This window comes from Cardiocondyla obscurior, linkage group LG01 (assembly GCF_019399895.1).
Source record: "Cardiocondyla obscurior isolate alpha-2009 linkage group LG01, Cobs3.1, whole genome shotgun sequence".
Taxonomy (NCBI): Eukaryota; Metazoa; Arthropoda; class Insecta; order Hymenoptera; family Formicidae; genus Cardiocondyla; species Cardiocondyla obscurior.
The window spans coordinates 22,641-37,500 of record NC_091864.1 but is presented as its reverse complement, the minus strand read 5'-3'; the positions used below and the strand labels follow the sequence as shown (position 1 = coordinate 37,500).

At 49.8% G+C, this 14,860-nt stretch overlaps 2 protein-coding genes across 2 annotated transcripts; both read left to right on the top strand.

The window, feature by feature from the left end:
• The first annotated feature begins 291 nt into the window (after positions 1–291).
• Positions 292–2,570, top strand: LOC139108279 (serine-rich adhesin for platelets-like). Its single transcript, XM_070666423.1, has 2 exons — positions 292–1,080; positions 1,143–2,570. Exons 1-2 carry the CDS (start codon positions 292–294, stop codon positions 2,568–2,570), a joined length of 2,217 nt encoding a protein of 738 aa, XP_070522524.1.
• Positions 2,571–9,087: 6,517 nt separating this feature from the next.
• Positions 9,088–11,820, top strand: LOC139108245 (nucleolar and coiled-body phosphoprotein 1-like). Its single transcript, XM_070666376.1, has one exon. The coding sequence runs from the start codon at positions 9,088–9,090 to the stop codon at positions 11,818–11,820; it is 2,733 nt and encodes a 910-aa protein (XP_070522477.1).
• The last annotated feature ends 3,040 nt before the right edge of the window (positions 11,821–14,860 follow it).

The following is a 14,860-nucleotide window of genomic DNA, read 5'->3' as shown; positions in this document are numbered from 1 at the left end:
AGGTTAGGTTAGGTTAGGTTCCCCCTCGAGGTGCGCCACCTTGTCGTGGTGAGGGGGCACAGAAAGCATGTTGCTTTCTGCTAAGAGCGCACAGAAGAGGACCCCGCAAGGAAGGACAGGATAACATCGCTGGACACAGGAGGACATCACCTGAAGAAATTAAGAAGAGGCCACTGGAAAATATTTGCAGCTCGGGCTCTTCTTCTGCGGAACACGGGTAGACTGGACTCGAAAGGATTGGGCTCCAACCAGTCTAGGGAAGGACACCTTACACAAACCAATTCAACAACTATGAATATGGACAATGAGAAAGAAGAAAACTTACAGCTACAGGGTGTTCGGACACCCAGTAGTCGGCAGGGGGAGGGTAGCGTCCCGGCTCCCCCCTTGTCGTTATCCAACGACGGGCAATCTACCTCCTGCAGCGCAGGGGGGGTAGATGATAATGTGTCTGCGAAGACCAGTTCGTCAAAGAAGACAGCTAAGAGCAAAGATACGGGCAGGAGCCTGTTATCTCGTAGCATGGGAGAGAACTTATCAGAGAGGGGAACACCCTCACAAAGAACGACCTCGCCAGCTTCCAGCTATCTCTCAGGAGGTACTGGAGACCTCGGCTCGGATTACGGAGGGTCCATCGAAGGAGATGACGAACGCATGAATATGCCACTCGGCAAAAGGAAGAGAGTTATCATCGGCAGAAAGAGAACTGCGGAACAAAGAAATGATGCAACCTCAGCACTTGAAAGAGCAGCTGCTATGGAAGAGGAGGAGAGTCGCATACTCAATGCAAATCACCCCATCTCAGCACGTTCGCAACAAAGAGCAGATAAGCTCGAAGAAGATTTCCTGGACGATAATCGGAATGCACCATCTCGGGACCTTGCCAGCACAGTCCTACGGGACATGGCAGTGGTACTTCGAGTTTCCGGGGTTTCCAAAGGTCTTAAGGGCGAATACTCTAAGGCCCTGAGAGAAATCGCATGCAGAACACGAGCAAATGTCACCACTATGCTGACAAGACTTAACACGGACGGTTCGACAGGACAAGAGACCATGAGTCTCCTTAATGAATTGCACAAGGCACAAGAAGAAATAAAAACCTTAAACAAGAAGTAAATACTTTGCGGGAGACAATCGCACAGATCTCACCTACGCAGCCTCCTCAATCCAAAAAGAGGCGGGAAGACCCTATACCATATAAGACTACCACAGGTCCAATTTCCGGTACCTCTAAAGTGGTAACCAGCGAGGTAGTTTCTACTAAAACAACTTTTAAAAAACCAACGAACAAAGCAGGTGGCACTTTACGATACAATGAAGACAGGGAAGCTAGTGAGATTTCCACCAACGCAATCTCATCTGTTCATTTTAAATATTTAGATGAACTCTTCCATTCGTGGTGCACAGGAAAATCCAGTGGGGAGCCACGAACCAGGAATCAGCCTAGATCAAGCCAGGCAACTACAGGTACGGACAAAGAAAGCTCTAAGAGCAAACCGGTGACAGCATCAGAACACCCTAGATCGGCAACTGCTATAGCAGGCACAAGCAAGGAAAGCCCTGGCGTGGAGACATGGGCAACAGTAGCTGGAAGAAAAACAAAAAACAGTAATAAGACAGTCGGACAAGGAAGTAGGACAACGAGTGGCAAGAAAGCACCGGAGCAGCCTAAACCCAAGACGACCAAGCGCAAAACACCTAATTCGGCGGCCGTATCGATCACTTGCGAAAATGGTCAATACCAGGAGATCCTGAAAATGGCCAAAGACAGGATAGACTTAAAGAAACTTGGAATCGATAGCCTGCGACCCAAGAGAGGTATTACAGGCTCCATCATTTATGAGATCAAGGGAGACAATCATAACGAGAAGGCAAAAGTTCTTGCAAAAGAACTTTCTACGGCACTTGCAAGTGTGCAACAGGTTAGGATAGCGTGTCCACAGAAAACCGCGGATATACGAATCAGGGATCTGGATGATTATACACGTAAGGATGATGTCATTAATGCAGTACTTACAAGTTTTGAAACTTGCAGGCAGGAGGACCTTAAATTAGGTGAAATTAGGAGATCATACAACGGACTTTACACGACAGTACTTAAGTGCCCGGTAGCCGTTGCTAACCAACTAATCGAGAAGAAGAGAATACAAATAGGATGGGTCTCCGCAAGAATAGAAGCTCTACCTGCAAGACCATTACAATGTTTCCGGTGTCTACAAAAGGGACATGTCCGTGAAAACTGTAACAGTCCTATAGACCGTTCAAACAGTTGCTTCAGATGTGGGGAAACTAACCACACTGCAGTAACCTGTAAGAACCTACCTAAATGTCTGATTTGTGAAGAACTGAAGAAACCATTCAGGCACAAAATGGGAGGACCAGCATGTAATGCCAAGACAAATAGAAGACAACCTCGAACACAACCAGCTTCGAATACTAATAGACAAGACGATGGAAATCCACCACAGCTCTCCAAGGAAGTGATGGAAGTAGAAACACAGGAGGTACCGGAAGCACCAAAACTTGCACCAGAGATTAGTGGCCAGGAGGAGGCCATGCACACGGAATAGGAACTTAATGGCTAGTACAACTTTAATTCAAATTAACACTAACCATGCGAGGAGAGCGCAAGACCTACTGCTCCACACACTCGCTGAGTGTGGCGGGGGGATTGCGCTCATTTCGGAGCCTTTCAATATACCGGATAAGCATCCAAACTGGATGAGTGACCCAGCGGGGAGCGTGGCTATTTTCTGGCTGGGCAATGATAATGCATGTAACCCTATCACAAGCGGAACAGGATGGACTGCAGCTAAATGGAGAAATATAATCGTGATGGCCACATATTTGCCACCATCAATAAACCTTGAGGACATGGAGACATCTCTGGAAGAAATAAGCGACTTTATTAAGCGTACACCGGCTACCCCCATTCTCCTTGGAGGGGACTTTAACGCCAAGTCCCCGGAATGGGGATGTAAGTTTTGGGACCAAAAGGGTCGTCTCCTCGCGGACTGGGCCTCTGGCTTAGGACTCCTTCTGGTAAACCGGGGAGATGTTAACACCTGTGTGGCCTGGAGAGGAGAATCCACTGTGGACATCACATGGGCCAATTACAGTGCTGTCAAGCATGTTTGTAACTGGAGAGTCTGGGAGGAATTAGAAACCCTGTCGGACCACAGATATGTGGGAATGATCATCTCGACAAGCGGAAATCGTACTACGGACGCAAGGAAAAACAGTGACCAAAAGAAGTGGGCACTACGGAAATTAAATATGGATTTACTCATGACGGCCCTGGAGTCTGCAACATGGCCCGAAGATATCCCTGCGGATGAACCTGAGGACGAAGCTAAAAAACTAACTCGTATATTAACGGATGCGTGTAATATGGCAATGCCATTATGTTCAAACACAAGGGTGAAAGGAGCATATTGGTGGAACGAGAGCATTGCCTCGCTTAGGAAACAGGCAGTGATCAAGCAACGTGCCTTTACAAGGTGCCGTAGAAGGCGCAGAAGTACACAAGAGGAAGTGGACCAAGCATATGAAGACTATCGGGAGGCCAGAAGAAACCTTAGAATTGCAATCACAGCAGCTAAGACAGCAGCGTGGGCTGAGTTAATGGAAACCATTGACTCAGACCCGTGGGGCCGTCCCTATAAAATAATTAGCGGACAATATAGAAGAAGAGGACCACCGGCTACGGAAATGCTGGAATCACAGCAGATCACGGAAATTGTAACCACACTTTTCCCAAGGGACACCTCGCAAGCAGTAATACCTACACCCCTGGAGGATATTGACTCTGGAGAGGAAGAAGAACAAGAGGACCCTACTGTCACGGAAGAGGAAATCACGAGGGCAATCAAAGGAATCAAGGCCAACAAGGCCCCAGGTCCGGACAATGTTCCAGGGAAAATAATTACCCTGGCGGCAGACATACTCCTCCCTAGGCTTTGTCGGGTATTCACCAGGTTACTAAGGGAAGGAGTGTTTCCCAGAGAGTGGAAAAGAGCCTCACTGGTGCTAATACCAAAACCAGGGAAGCCACTGGACAACGCCTCGTCTTTTAGACCTATCTGTCTTATTGATGAATTGGGAAAACTCATGGAGAGAATTATCAACTGTAGACTCACGGAGTGGGTCGAATCAACTGGAAGAGGACTGAGTGTTAACCAATTCGGATTTAGAAAAGGACACTCAACGATAGATGCAATTCAGGCGGTCAAGAAATACGTGCATAAAAGCAATGAGAAGGGAGAAACTGTATTGGCCACATCTCTGGACATTGCCAATGCGTTCAACACCATTCCCTGGCCGGTGATTATGGGTGCTTTGCGAAAATTACGATTACCAAGATACCTAGTTAATATCTTACAGGACTACTTACAGCTAAGAACACTTACTTACAATAACAGAGACGGATTTCTCGTCACGGAAACGGTCGAGCGCGGTGTTCCCCAGGGATCGGTACTTGGACCAACCCTGTGGATTCTGACATACGACGCGGTATTACAGGCACCTATACCTAGTGGCTGTAACACTATATGCTATGCGGACGACACGCTGGTGCTCTCCACGGGACTCTCCTGGAGAGAGGCAGTAGTCAAATCTGAACTAGCAGTACATATTGTCGTTGAGACAATTAAAAGCCTCGGTTTAACCGTCGCAACGTCTAAAACGGAGGCTGTCTTCTTCCACAATTACACGTGCAAGGCTCCTCAACACATGTTACTAGTCGGCAACACACCTGTGCAAACTTCCCCCTATATAAAATATTTGGGGTTGACTTTAGATGAAAACTGGACCTTTGGCACGCACTTCCAGTCAGTTGTGCCAAAGGCGGTTAAAGCTGCAATTTCTCTCGGACATCTCATGCCAAACATAGGTGGTCCGGTGTGGAAGGCAAGAAAGTTGTACGCCACTGCAGTTCGCAGTATAATTCTATACGGGGCTCCTGTGTGGGCTGACGAGCTTCAACACAATCGGCTGGCATTAGCAGAAATACGACGCTTCGAACGAAGACTGGCGGTTAGAGTAGCACGACTTTATCGAACTACAGCAACAGATGCGGCGTGTATACTTGCTGGTTTACCTCCCCTACACTTAGAGGCGGTGTCCCTGGCACGTAGATATAACTTCAAGAAGCGGATTGAAAATCAACATCGAGTTCTCACTAACGAAATTAGTGTACAACTTCGAAAAGAAGAGAATCAAAAGATACTGGCGGACTGGAAAAAGGAATTATACAAATTAACTAACATAAGTTCAGGACATAGAGTAATTATGGCATTACGAGATCTACTACCAGAATGGCAAGCAGAGCTGGAGGAACACGGTACATTGGATTACCGCACGGCACAAATTATTACCGGCCATGGTGTATTTGGGGACTTCCTACACCGAATAGGAAAGGAAGGAAGTGCTAAGTGCTGGGAGTGCGGTGCATCAAAGGATGGTGCTGACCACACTCTTTACGAATGCTCTGCGTTTACAACACAGCGAGACTTATTAATACAACTTATAGGTCCACATGTAAACTTGCACTCTATCATGTCTGCAATACTAACAGACCCCTCGGTCAAAAGTACCTTTTGCACGTTCTGTCAAGAAGTTATCTCTATCAAAGAGAAAAACGAGACAGAACGAAGACGAGAAATCCTCACAAGACGGACAAGGCGTAGAAGACGACCACCAGCGCATCTACGACGGGATTAGATTTCTAATCACAAGCAGAAATCATCATTATGATACTTTGACAAACAGTTCTTTTAAGAACTTAGAGGACTTTGTTTCCTGATGAGGGTCTCACGGGGATCTCCAATAGCTCCCCTTGTGGGTGAGGAGATCTCTGCCGGGCTTTTCATTGGGATTCATTTACCTCACGGTGTTCTATTACGCCTGATGAGCTTGGGCAGAACAATGAAACGTGAGAAATGCGGAATAATAACTCTTGTTACCAAGAAGGGAGACAATAAACCCAGAGGTGAAAATGATATGCGAAAGTCACGGCGCGGCACTGTAATGATATGTCGCCTCCCGTGCCGTGACTTATCTCTCGCAGAGAAGAATAGCGTGTGGTTTTTTAGTCGGTATTAGGCAGCTCAATTACATCTGTAGCATAAGACCGGAGTCCGACATATCCCCCAACTCAAGGGGGAATCCGTAAAAGGATTTTTCCACACGTAAATCAAAAAAAAAAAAAAAAAAGGTTAGGTTAGGTTAGGTTAGGTTAGGTTAGGTTAGGTTAGGTTAGGTTAGGTTAGGTTAGGTTAGGTTAGGTTAGGTTAGGTTAGGTTAGGTTAGGTTGACTCTCAGAAGGGCACCGGCCCACGCGCCAACCCCACCTCCTCGTGGTGAGAGTCGGTAACTCCGGGTACTCCCGGAGGCTGACGGGGCTCTGGCTTCGGGCGAAGTCCACACACCGGTGTGGAACTTCGGGCGGCGGATCGGAGGCAGTAGTAGGTTATAAGTCGTGGCGGAGGTAACGGCAAAGTACTCTTCGGAGTATGGCCGGGGCTTTAGTCCTTAAAGCCGAAGCACGACTTGGCCGAAACTGTCTCTGCTGAAACTGCCACGCGGCGCTTAGAGCGCTGGCGAGGGAGCTTCACTCCCTTGCATCGGGTGGACTGGTGGCGGAGGAACTTGTAGCTGCATGCAGCTGTAAGTCCCAAAGCTATAAGTCTATACCCGTGACATTTTACCCCTCGGGGTAAATTGTCTTCGGGCACGGGTCGGCTGGGAGCTTCGGCGCCCTGGCAGCGTGACGGCTTCTGGCACGGCCCTGTCCGCTTAGGTAGCTTGGCTCCCGTTTGCAGGGAGCCTCGGGTAGGCGTAGGCATGACTCGGGAATCCCGGGTGCACCGAGTCAGCCATCGGGCGTTAGTTCTTCGGGTAGGAGGTTCCGCCACATGAGCCACGGCCATAGAGCGGAGCCAGAGGGGGTTTGAGTCTGCCCTCGATAATCCGCAGACTTCGCGTCGCGTTCGGGTTCGTGTACTTATTCGCCTAGTGCCCAGTGGCCAGAGCGAATTCAGGGAGTCGTGCCTGCTCCCAAAATCGCAGGCATCGTTCCTCGCGAGCGGAACACTGGCCGAAGGCCTTTGGCCCGAGGACTAAGACCGCTACAGGGGTCCCATCCTCACCCTGGATAAATAACGGAGGATGGCTAGGGATTAGTTTACCCCTTGCATGAAAGGGGTCCGGGTAGGAGGACGCATTAATGTCGCGCGGCGCCGGGCGGCCTTCGGGGAGTTAGGCTGGCAATGCGAGGCATCGAACCGTCCACTGTAGGGGTTATGTCTGCCCCTCAATAATTCCGCAGACATAGACTTCGGGTAGGGTGCATGTGATCTGACGGTCCGAGGACCTGAAGGTCACATGTGCAAACTGGGGTTCGCCTTCCCCCACGTATAAAAACACGGAGGCGGGACACGGGAAGGAGACGGTTCATGGCCGACTGTGATACGCCGCTTTGCGGGGGCATAAGTTCGGACATGAAACGTCGAACAGAGGTCCACTTACCCTCTGTATAATAAATCGGAAGTGGGCGGGCCGGGGGTGGTTCGCACTTGGCGAAGCATCTCCGGGAATGGCGTGGCCATCAGTCCGGGGCGCGGTGTCCGTGATCGTCGGGATTCAGCGATGTGGGTATCCCCTGGGGTCTCCCCCTCTCGCGCCCCCGAACGCACGCGGAGGGTGTCAGGCTCGTAAGGTTGGGCGGTTTACCGTTCCCTTCTGAAAAGAGCCGTGGCGAGAGTGGATACCGCGCCTTGGACTCTTGGTGTCCGTCTAGTGAGGGTCCACCTCCCCTCACTATAATCAATTCGGAGGCCGGTTATTAGTGGCCCGGCGCAGTTGGGGGGGGCACGGGATGTAGAGCCGCTGTAGTATGGTGGCAACGAGTGTCTGGGTGCTTGCACCCAACCTCAATTTACCCTCTCGTTGTGCGCCACCTTGTCGTGGTGAGAGGGCTTAAGGGATCGAATCAACGATCCGCTGGGGCAGTACCTGGGACTTAGTCCCGGGGAGGGCCCGGCGGGGAGGTTCGATCCTACTAAGAGCGCACAGTACCTCCCTGGCATTGCACTCCGAGTACATCACGTACTCGAGCCGGGGGAGGTACACCCTCAGGGGCCACAGAGGCCGTCCCTTTATTAGGACGGTGTAGATCTGTGGTTCGGGACTTGGCGTTCCCGAGGGTTCCTGAGCCCGGCGACCACTTCGCCGAGAGGGTGGGTATTATTCCCCCCAAGGTGGTAAGGGATGGCGACCCGGAATACAAACGCCCGGCTTGTCAGGGTCGTGAGGGGAGGTCTTCTGACTTCCTCCTGGCAACCTCAGGGGCCACAGAGGCCGTCCCTTTATTAGGACGGTGTAGATCTGTGGTACGGGACTTGGCGGTCCCGAGGTGCCTGAGCCCGGCGACCACTTCGCCGAGAGGGTGGGTTTTATTCCCCCCAAGGTGGTAAGGGAAGGTAACCCGGAATGCAAATCCCGGCCGGCTGGGGTCGCAGGGGAATTGGTTTCCCGCCACCACGGGGTTGGGTAGGGGCCTCCCGTTCAAGGGGAGAAGATCCCTTTCTGAGGCATTGCACGCGGGTGCTCCCGCAGCCGAGGTTAGGGATTACCTCTACCCGTTTCCGGGGCGTACGTGGTGCGTTCCTGGGGCGGGTACGAGTATACGCACCGGAGTTGCACACCGGGGGTGTGACCCCACGGTCTCCGGGGGCGTAGGGTGTTCCGGCCTGTTGGCTGGGCACCCCAGGGATGACGTAGGGGGTGTTCCGGGCCGCTCGGAAGTCTCCGAGGTGGGCCTGGTCACCCCGGGGAGGTTTTGACCGCCACGGGGCCGCTCGGACGTATTCCGAGGCGGGGCTCGTGGTGTGTCTCGTTAGGTAGGAGTTTTCGGCTAGATCGGGGTCGTTAGGGCGGGTACCCAACCGGTCTAGGGGAGTTAACCCCAAACAAATCGTTCATTGATTATTATGGGTAATGTCTAATTACGGAAAAGGAGACCTACCGTCCCAGGGGATTCGGACCCTCAGGGACCGGCGTGGGGGGGGTACCGTCCCGGCTCCCCCTATGTCGTCATCGCACGACGGGCTAACAGCCACTTGCACCGCAGGGGTGGTTGCAGAAAATATGCCTGCGACGAATGCAGCTTTATCCACAAACAGTGGAGTTATTAGTGATCGCGCTCCCTTCACAAGCGACACTGAGGGCGAGTTTCTCAAGCTCCCGCAGATTGTCGATATGAAGACAGTGAAGCAAGCGAACAAGACGCGACAGGGCTCAAAAACCAAGAAGATGATTGGGCCAAAAAGTAAAACTAAACAGCCGTCAAACCAAACGGTTCCATTTGGCTGTATTAGGCCCATCGATGGATCTCCGCCGCCACCACCACGCGAGTCGGACACAGCCGAAGCTGGCGTTTCTGCTACTCCGGCAGTTACTGAAGAGGACGAAGGCAGATTCTCCCGTTGGTCGTCGGACTTGGAGATTTTCGACTACGAAGAAGGACCACTTGGTACGGATTCCTCCAACGCCTCCATTAGGACTAACGCGTCTGGCGCTGCCAAACGCACCCGTAGGCAGACTGAGAGGCAAACCAAGCGCAAGACGACTCGGACGCAAGTTATATCTTCTTCTCGGACGCAAGTGATATCTTCTTCTGAAGATGATCTTCTGGTAGTGGACTCTCTTAATCGAGAGGGCCGAAAAGACAAACGTGGTCGCCCAATTGTCACGGGAAAAGGCGTAGAAATTCGCGCCATTCAAGAAAAGAAGATGGAACTGAAATCTCTTGAGGAAGAGATTCAAGTTATGAAGAAGATTGCCGAAGGCGGATATGACCCGGCAAGTTTTCGAGGTAAAAAACGTACCGAGATGACTGAGAGACTTGAAGAAGAGTCGGCGGACATGCCCATCCGGGCCTTAGTCACCGACATTTTGCAATCTGCGAAAAAAGTAGAAGAAGTTGCACTCAAATCAAGCAACCTCAAAGGCGGATTCATCCGATCATTAAGAGAATCGGCGCTAAAAATAGAGGTCGGGATCGATGCCATCTCTAAAAAGGCTCTCCCGTCAGAAAACACGGACGCGCAAGAAGTCGAACACTTAAGATCGGAAGTACATAGGCTTAAGGAAGAACTGCGAAGATCTAAAGAAGCAGCCATCATGCCTCCTCCACCGCCACCTCCTTCTGTGTGCGGAGGAGACGAAGACATCGTAGAACAACCTATGGACGTGGACTCTACACCCGATCCTCCACCTCCATCTGTGATTCTTCCTCCTAGGGAAGAATGGCCACCGGCTGTTAGGCCAGCAATACAAGGGAAGAGTCGGGTCTTGACGGATGACGAAGAAGTAATACCGAAAAGGAGCAATCCTTCTCGTTCTTCTCGCTGTAAACAAACAGACAAGGATGTGGAAAGTATCATCGACATGAAGCTTACAGTTTTCGCTAAAACTATGAGAATGCAGATGCAGGAGATGTTTGCCTCATTCAAAGAACAAATGATCTCCCTTATTTCTTCGGACAGAGCACTAACAAGCGCTCCTGTTGAATCCATCACCAAAAGTGGAACTACAGGCTGCTCTATTCCTGAAAAAGAAAAAAGAAAGGTAAGCGCATCAAGAAAACGGGACGTTAGTACATCAAGTAAACGAGGAGGTAGCACATCGAATAGACGGGAGACTAGTTTATCCAAAAAGGATAAATTGAAGGGTCAAAAGGCTGTAACTTCTGACCCTCCTTCATCAACATCAAGTAAACCACAGTCTTCAAACAACAAGACAAGTGGCGAGAATCGGAGTCAACCTGCGGAAGCACAGTGGACGCAAGTTCTTGGTAGGAAAGCCGCCAAGCAAACGAGACAGGCAACAAAGGCTGTTGTCCCTACTTCAGTCCCCGGAACTTTAAATAAAATAGTTTCTGGCGGCAAAAAAGGCAGGGAAAATAATAAAAAGGCGACACAGCCTATTTCTGCGTCCTCTTCAAAGAAGAATAGAAAAAGGAATAGAAGACGCATCCCTAAGTCTTCAGCGGTGGTTTTGTCTTGTCCGAAAAAAGATATGCCTAAGATCTTGACCGAGGCAAAACAAAAAATTAAGTTAGCAGACGTAGGGATTGAGGATAAAGTGAAGACTCGTTTTACCGCAACCGGGGCTTTATTGTTTGAAGTCTCGGGTGAAAATAGTTCTACTCAGGCAGATGCCTTTGCGGCTCGTTTGGAAGATTTACTACGCGACAGAGAAGGTGTTCGCGTGGATCGCCCAATCAAGAAAGCAGAGATTCGAGTACGTGGCTTGGAGCCATCGTTAACTGTATCAGAGGTTGTGAGCGCCGTAGCTAGAAAAGGAGAATGTTTAGACTCCGAGATACAGGCCGGCGATATAAGATGTTTTCCTGGAGGCCTAGGAAGTCTATGGCTAAGAGTCCCGCTCGTGGCGGCTAAAAAAGCTACGAATAAAGGCACCTTAGACATAGGATGGACGCGGGTTAAAATAGACTTATTAGAGGCACGTCCTCTTAGATGTTTTAAGTGCCTACAAAAAGGGCACGTAGCTAGTAGATGTCCGGAAACCGACGATAGGTCAAATAGATGCTACAGGTGCGGAGGGAAAGATCATTTCGCCAAAGAGTGTAGAGCGCCACCTAAGTGTCCAATCTGTTCAGACTTGAACAGAAAATCAAATCATGTACTGGGCAGCTCACAATGTACGACGCAAGTACGAAGAGGTAAGAGAGACGCAACAGAGGAGAGCAATGTAAATCCTCCTCCTCTCCGCAGCGTACTAAAAGCCTTTCGTTAGCAAACAGACTGACGATAGAAGGATGGAAGTGGATCCCCGGAGGAGGGGCAAGCGGATACATGTAAATGGCCCTACGCCTGATACAAGCAAATGTCGGGCGCTCCCGCGGCGCTCAGGACTTGCTCCTACAAACTATGGCGGAGCATAAATTTATATTTGCGGTGATCGCTGAACCAAGCAATATCCCCCAAGAACATCCTTGCTGGACCGGTGATGAACTTCAATCAGTGGCCATCACATGGAGATGGAAACCAGGTCTTCCTCCATGCGCCCCCCTGAAGAGTGGGCAACACTTTGTCGCAGCAAAATGGGGATCAATTGTGGTCATCGGAGTCTATCTTCCGCCTTCCTGTACTTTAGTTGAGTTCGAACAATGGCTGGATGATATAAGTATTTATATTAGATATTTACATGGCGTACCGATTATAGTCGCAGGCGATTTCAACGCTTGGAGTCAAAGTTGGGGCTCTTTGCGCACAAATGGCAAAGGCAACATAGTTGAAAGATGGGCCGCGAGTCTTGACTTAATTCTACTAAACAGAGGAAGTACGTCAACGTGTGTCCGTCCGCAGGGAGAGTCAATAATTGACTTGACCTGGGCCTCCCCTGCGGCGGCACAGATGGTATCAAGCTGGAAGGTATCCAGTGATTTAGAACATCTTTCAGATCACAGATACATCTTGGTGTATCTAAACCTTCCTTCTCACCGTGCCCGAGTTCAAGAACGCAGATGGGCAGTTCGTAAAGTGGACGAAGATGCCTTCAGGGCCTCTGTTGCGGCTTCTCTTTTCACCAAAGAAAGCGCCAACACTGCGGATGACGACGACAGCCCGGAAGTACAACTCCAGTGGATCATCGACACTATTACGCAGGCTTGTGACGCATCAATGCCACGAGTACGGCGTAAACTTAGGAGATCTATGTACTGGTGGACGGACCACATCGCATCATTACGTCAAGATGTAATTAGAGCAAGCAGAAAAGTTACCCGCAGCAGGAATAATCAAGCCAGAAGAATCGAAGCTTTAGCGGAGTACAAAGAGGTGAGAAAAACTCTTCGGGTCGAAATCAAGAAGGCCAAAGAGAAGTCCTGGAGCGAACTCATACAGGACTTAGATGAAGATCCGTGGGGCCGAGCATACAGAATAGTCTGTAAAAAGCTCAAACCAATGGCTCCACCGATCACTGAAACGTTAGATTCGCGATTCTTGGTGGAGGTGATAAATACACTTTTCCCACTGGACGATCGCGAGGATAATAGAAGTAGTCGAGACGGAGGTGACGCAGAATCTGATTGGAACGCGGACTTAAACATCAGTGAAGAGGAATTCATATGTGCGGCAAAAAGAGGCCTTAGAGGAAATACGGCCCCAGGACCAGACGGCCTTACAAAAGGCATATGGAAGCTGGCCTTAAAGGATCTGCAGGGACATATGACTCAACTGTTTAACAGTTGTCTGCAACGAGGTGTCTTTCCGTCTACATGGAAGAAGGCTAAGTTAGTCTTATTGAGAAAGAAAGGTAAAGCGGAAGATTCTCCTTCGGCATATCGTCCCATATGCCTGTTAGACGAGGCAGGAAAACTCCTTGAGAGAATACTTGTAAATCGCCTCGCCCAACATCTCAAGAGTGGAGACTTTGACATAAGTCGCGCGCAATACGGTTTCAGAACCGGTATGTCTACCGTAAATGCGATCATACGGGTTAGGGAGTTCTCGGATGAATATACTTCCCAGGGGGGAGTTGCGTTGGCTACATCCATAGACGTATCCAATGCATTTAACTCCCTCCCTTGGGAAAGTATTAGAACGGCTTTCAATCGTCATCGAGTTCCTAGATATTTAGCTAGTATATTACACAGTTACTTATCAGATAGGTGGATTATGTACAAGGATCAGGAAGGTAGCATGCAAGAGAGAAAGATACAGCGAGGCGTGCCTCAAGGTTCTGTCCTTGGGCCATGTCTGTGGAACTTAGGATATGACATAGTACTTTCCTCTGCGCTTCCGCCCCATAGTAATGTCGTTTGCTACGCAGACGACACTTTAATTTTATCCGGGGGCAAGGATTGGAGAGAGGCGCGAACTAGGAACGAGATAGCGGTAGACTCAGTTCTTAAGTCTATAGGTAGTTTAGGTCTGCATGTAGCCTCAGAGAAGACGGAAGTAATAGTCCTTTCCGGAAAGTCAGGAGGTCTTCAACCTCCTCTTAACACAAGAATTATGATAGGTTCATCGGTGGTACAGATAGATAGAAAACTTAAGTACTTAGGATTATTGCTGGATCACAGATGGTCTTTTAGCCTTCATTTTAAGGAAATTGCGCGTAAGGTTAAAGAGAAGTCCCATTCTCTACGAGGTATATTACCTAACTTAGGAGGCCCCAGCGCTGCAGCGAGGCGTTTATACGCCAACACTATTAGAGCCATCGCGCTGTACGCAGCGCCCGTATGGGCCAAGGACTTGGCCATTAACAAGAATGGCCAAAAAGAGTTAGAGGTCGCCTTTCATCTAGTGGCGACAAGAACAGCCAGGTTATATCGAACCGTGGCTAGACCTGCGGCGGCATTAATTGCATGTCTCCCGCCGGTAGACATTACGGCGATTGAATTTCTCAACACCTTCCAGAGCTTCCAGATTTTGAAGACTAGAGGAATCGTGCCTACTGCGGCCCAAAAAACTCGCATCAGACAGAGGCACAGGAAGATCACCATCGAAGAGTGGAAGAGTAGGCTCGCCAGTTCATCAAACTACGGCCAGCGTACTTTATCAGCGATAGTTCCAGTCATCAATGACTGGATGGATCGACAAGGTTGGAAAGGAGTGTTGTCCTTTTGGACATCCCAAATTATCACCGGGCATGGCTGTTTTGCCTCCTACCTTCATAGGATAGGAAAGGAGACATCGGCAATCTGTCATCACTGCGATGATGATGCAGTAGATCACGCCCAACACACTTTAGCAGTGTGTCCAGCCTGGGCAGTAGAGCGACAAGCGCTCATCGACGTTGCAGGACAAGATCTATCCCTGCCAAGTATTAT

Bases quoted from the DNA above. Each gene is read 5' to 3' on its own strand.
- LOC139108245 (XM_070666376.1), top strand. From the start codon at position 9,088: ATGTCGTCATCGCACGACGGGCTAACAGCCACTTGCACCGCAGGGGTG.
- LOC139108279 (XM_070666423.1), top strand. From the start codon at position 292: ATGAATATGGACAATGAGAAAGAAGAAAACTTACAGCTACAGGGTGTT. The intron at 1,081-1,142 runs GCACAAGAAGAA...ACAATCGCACAG, and splicing joins TCCTTAATGAATTGCACAAG to ATCTCACCTACGCAGCCTCC.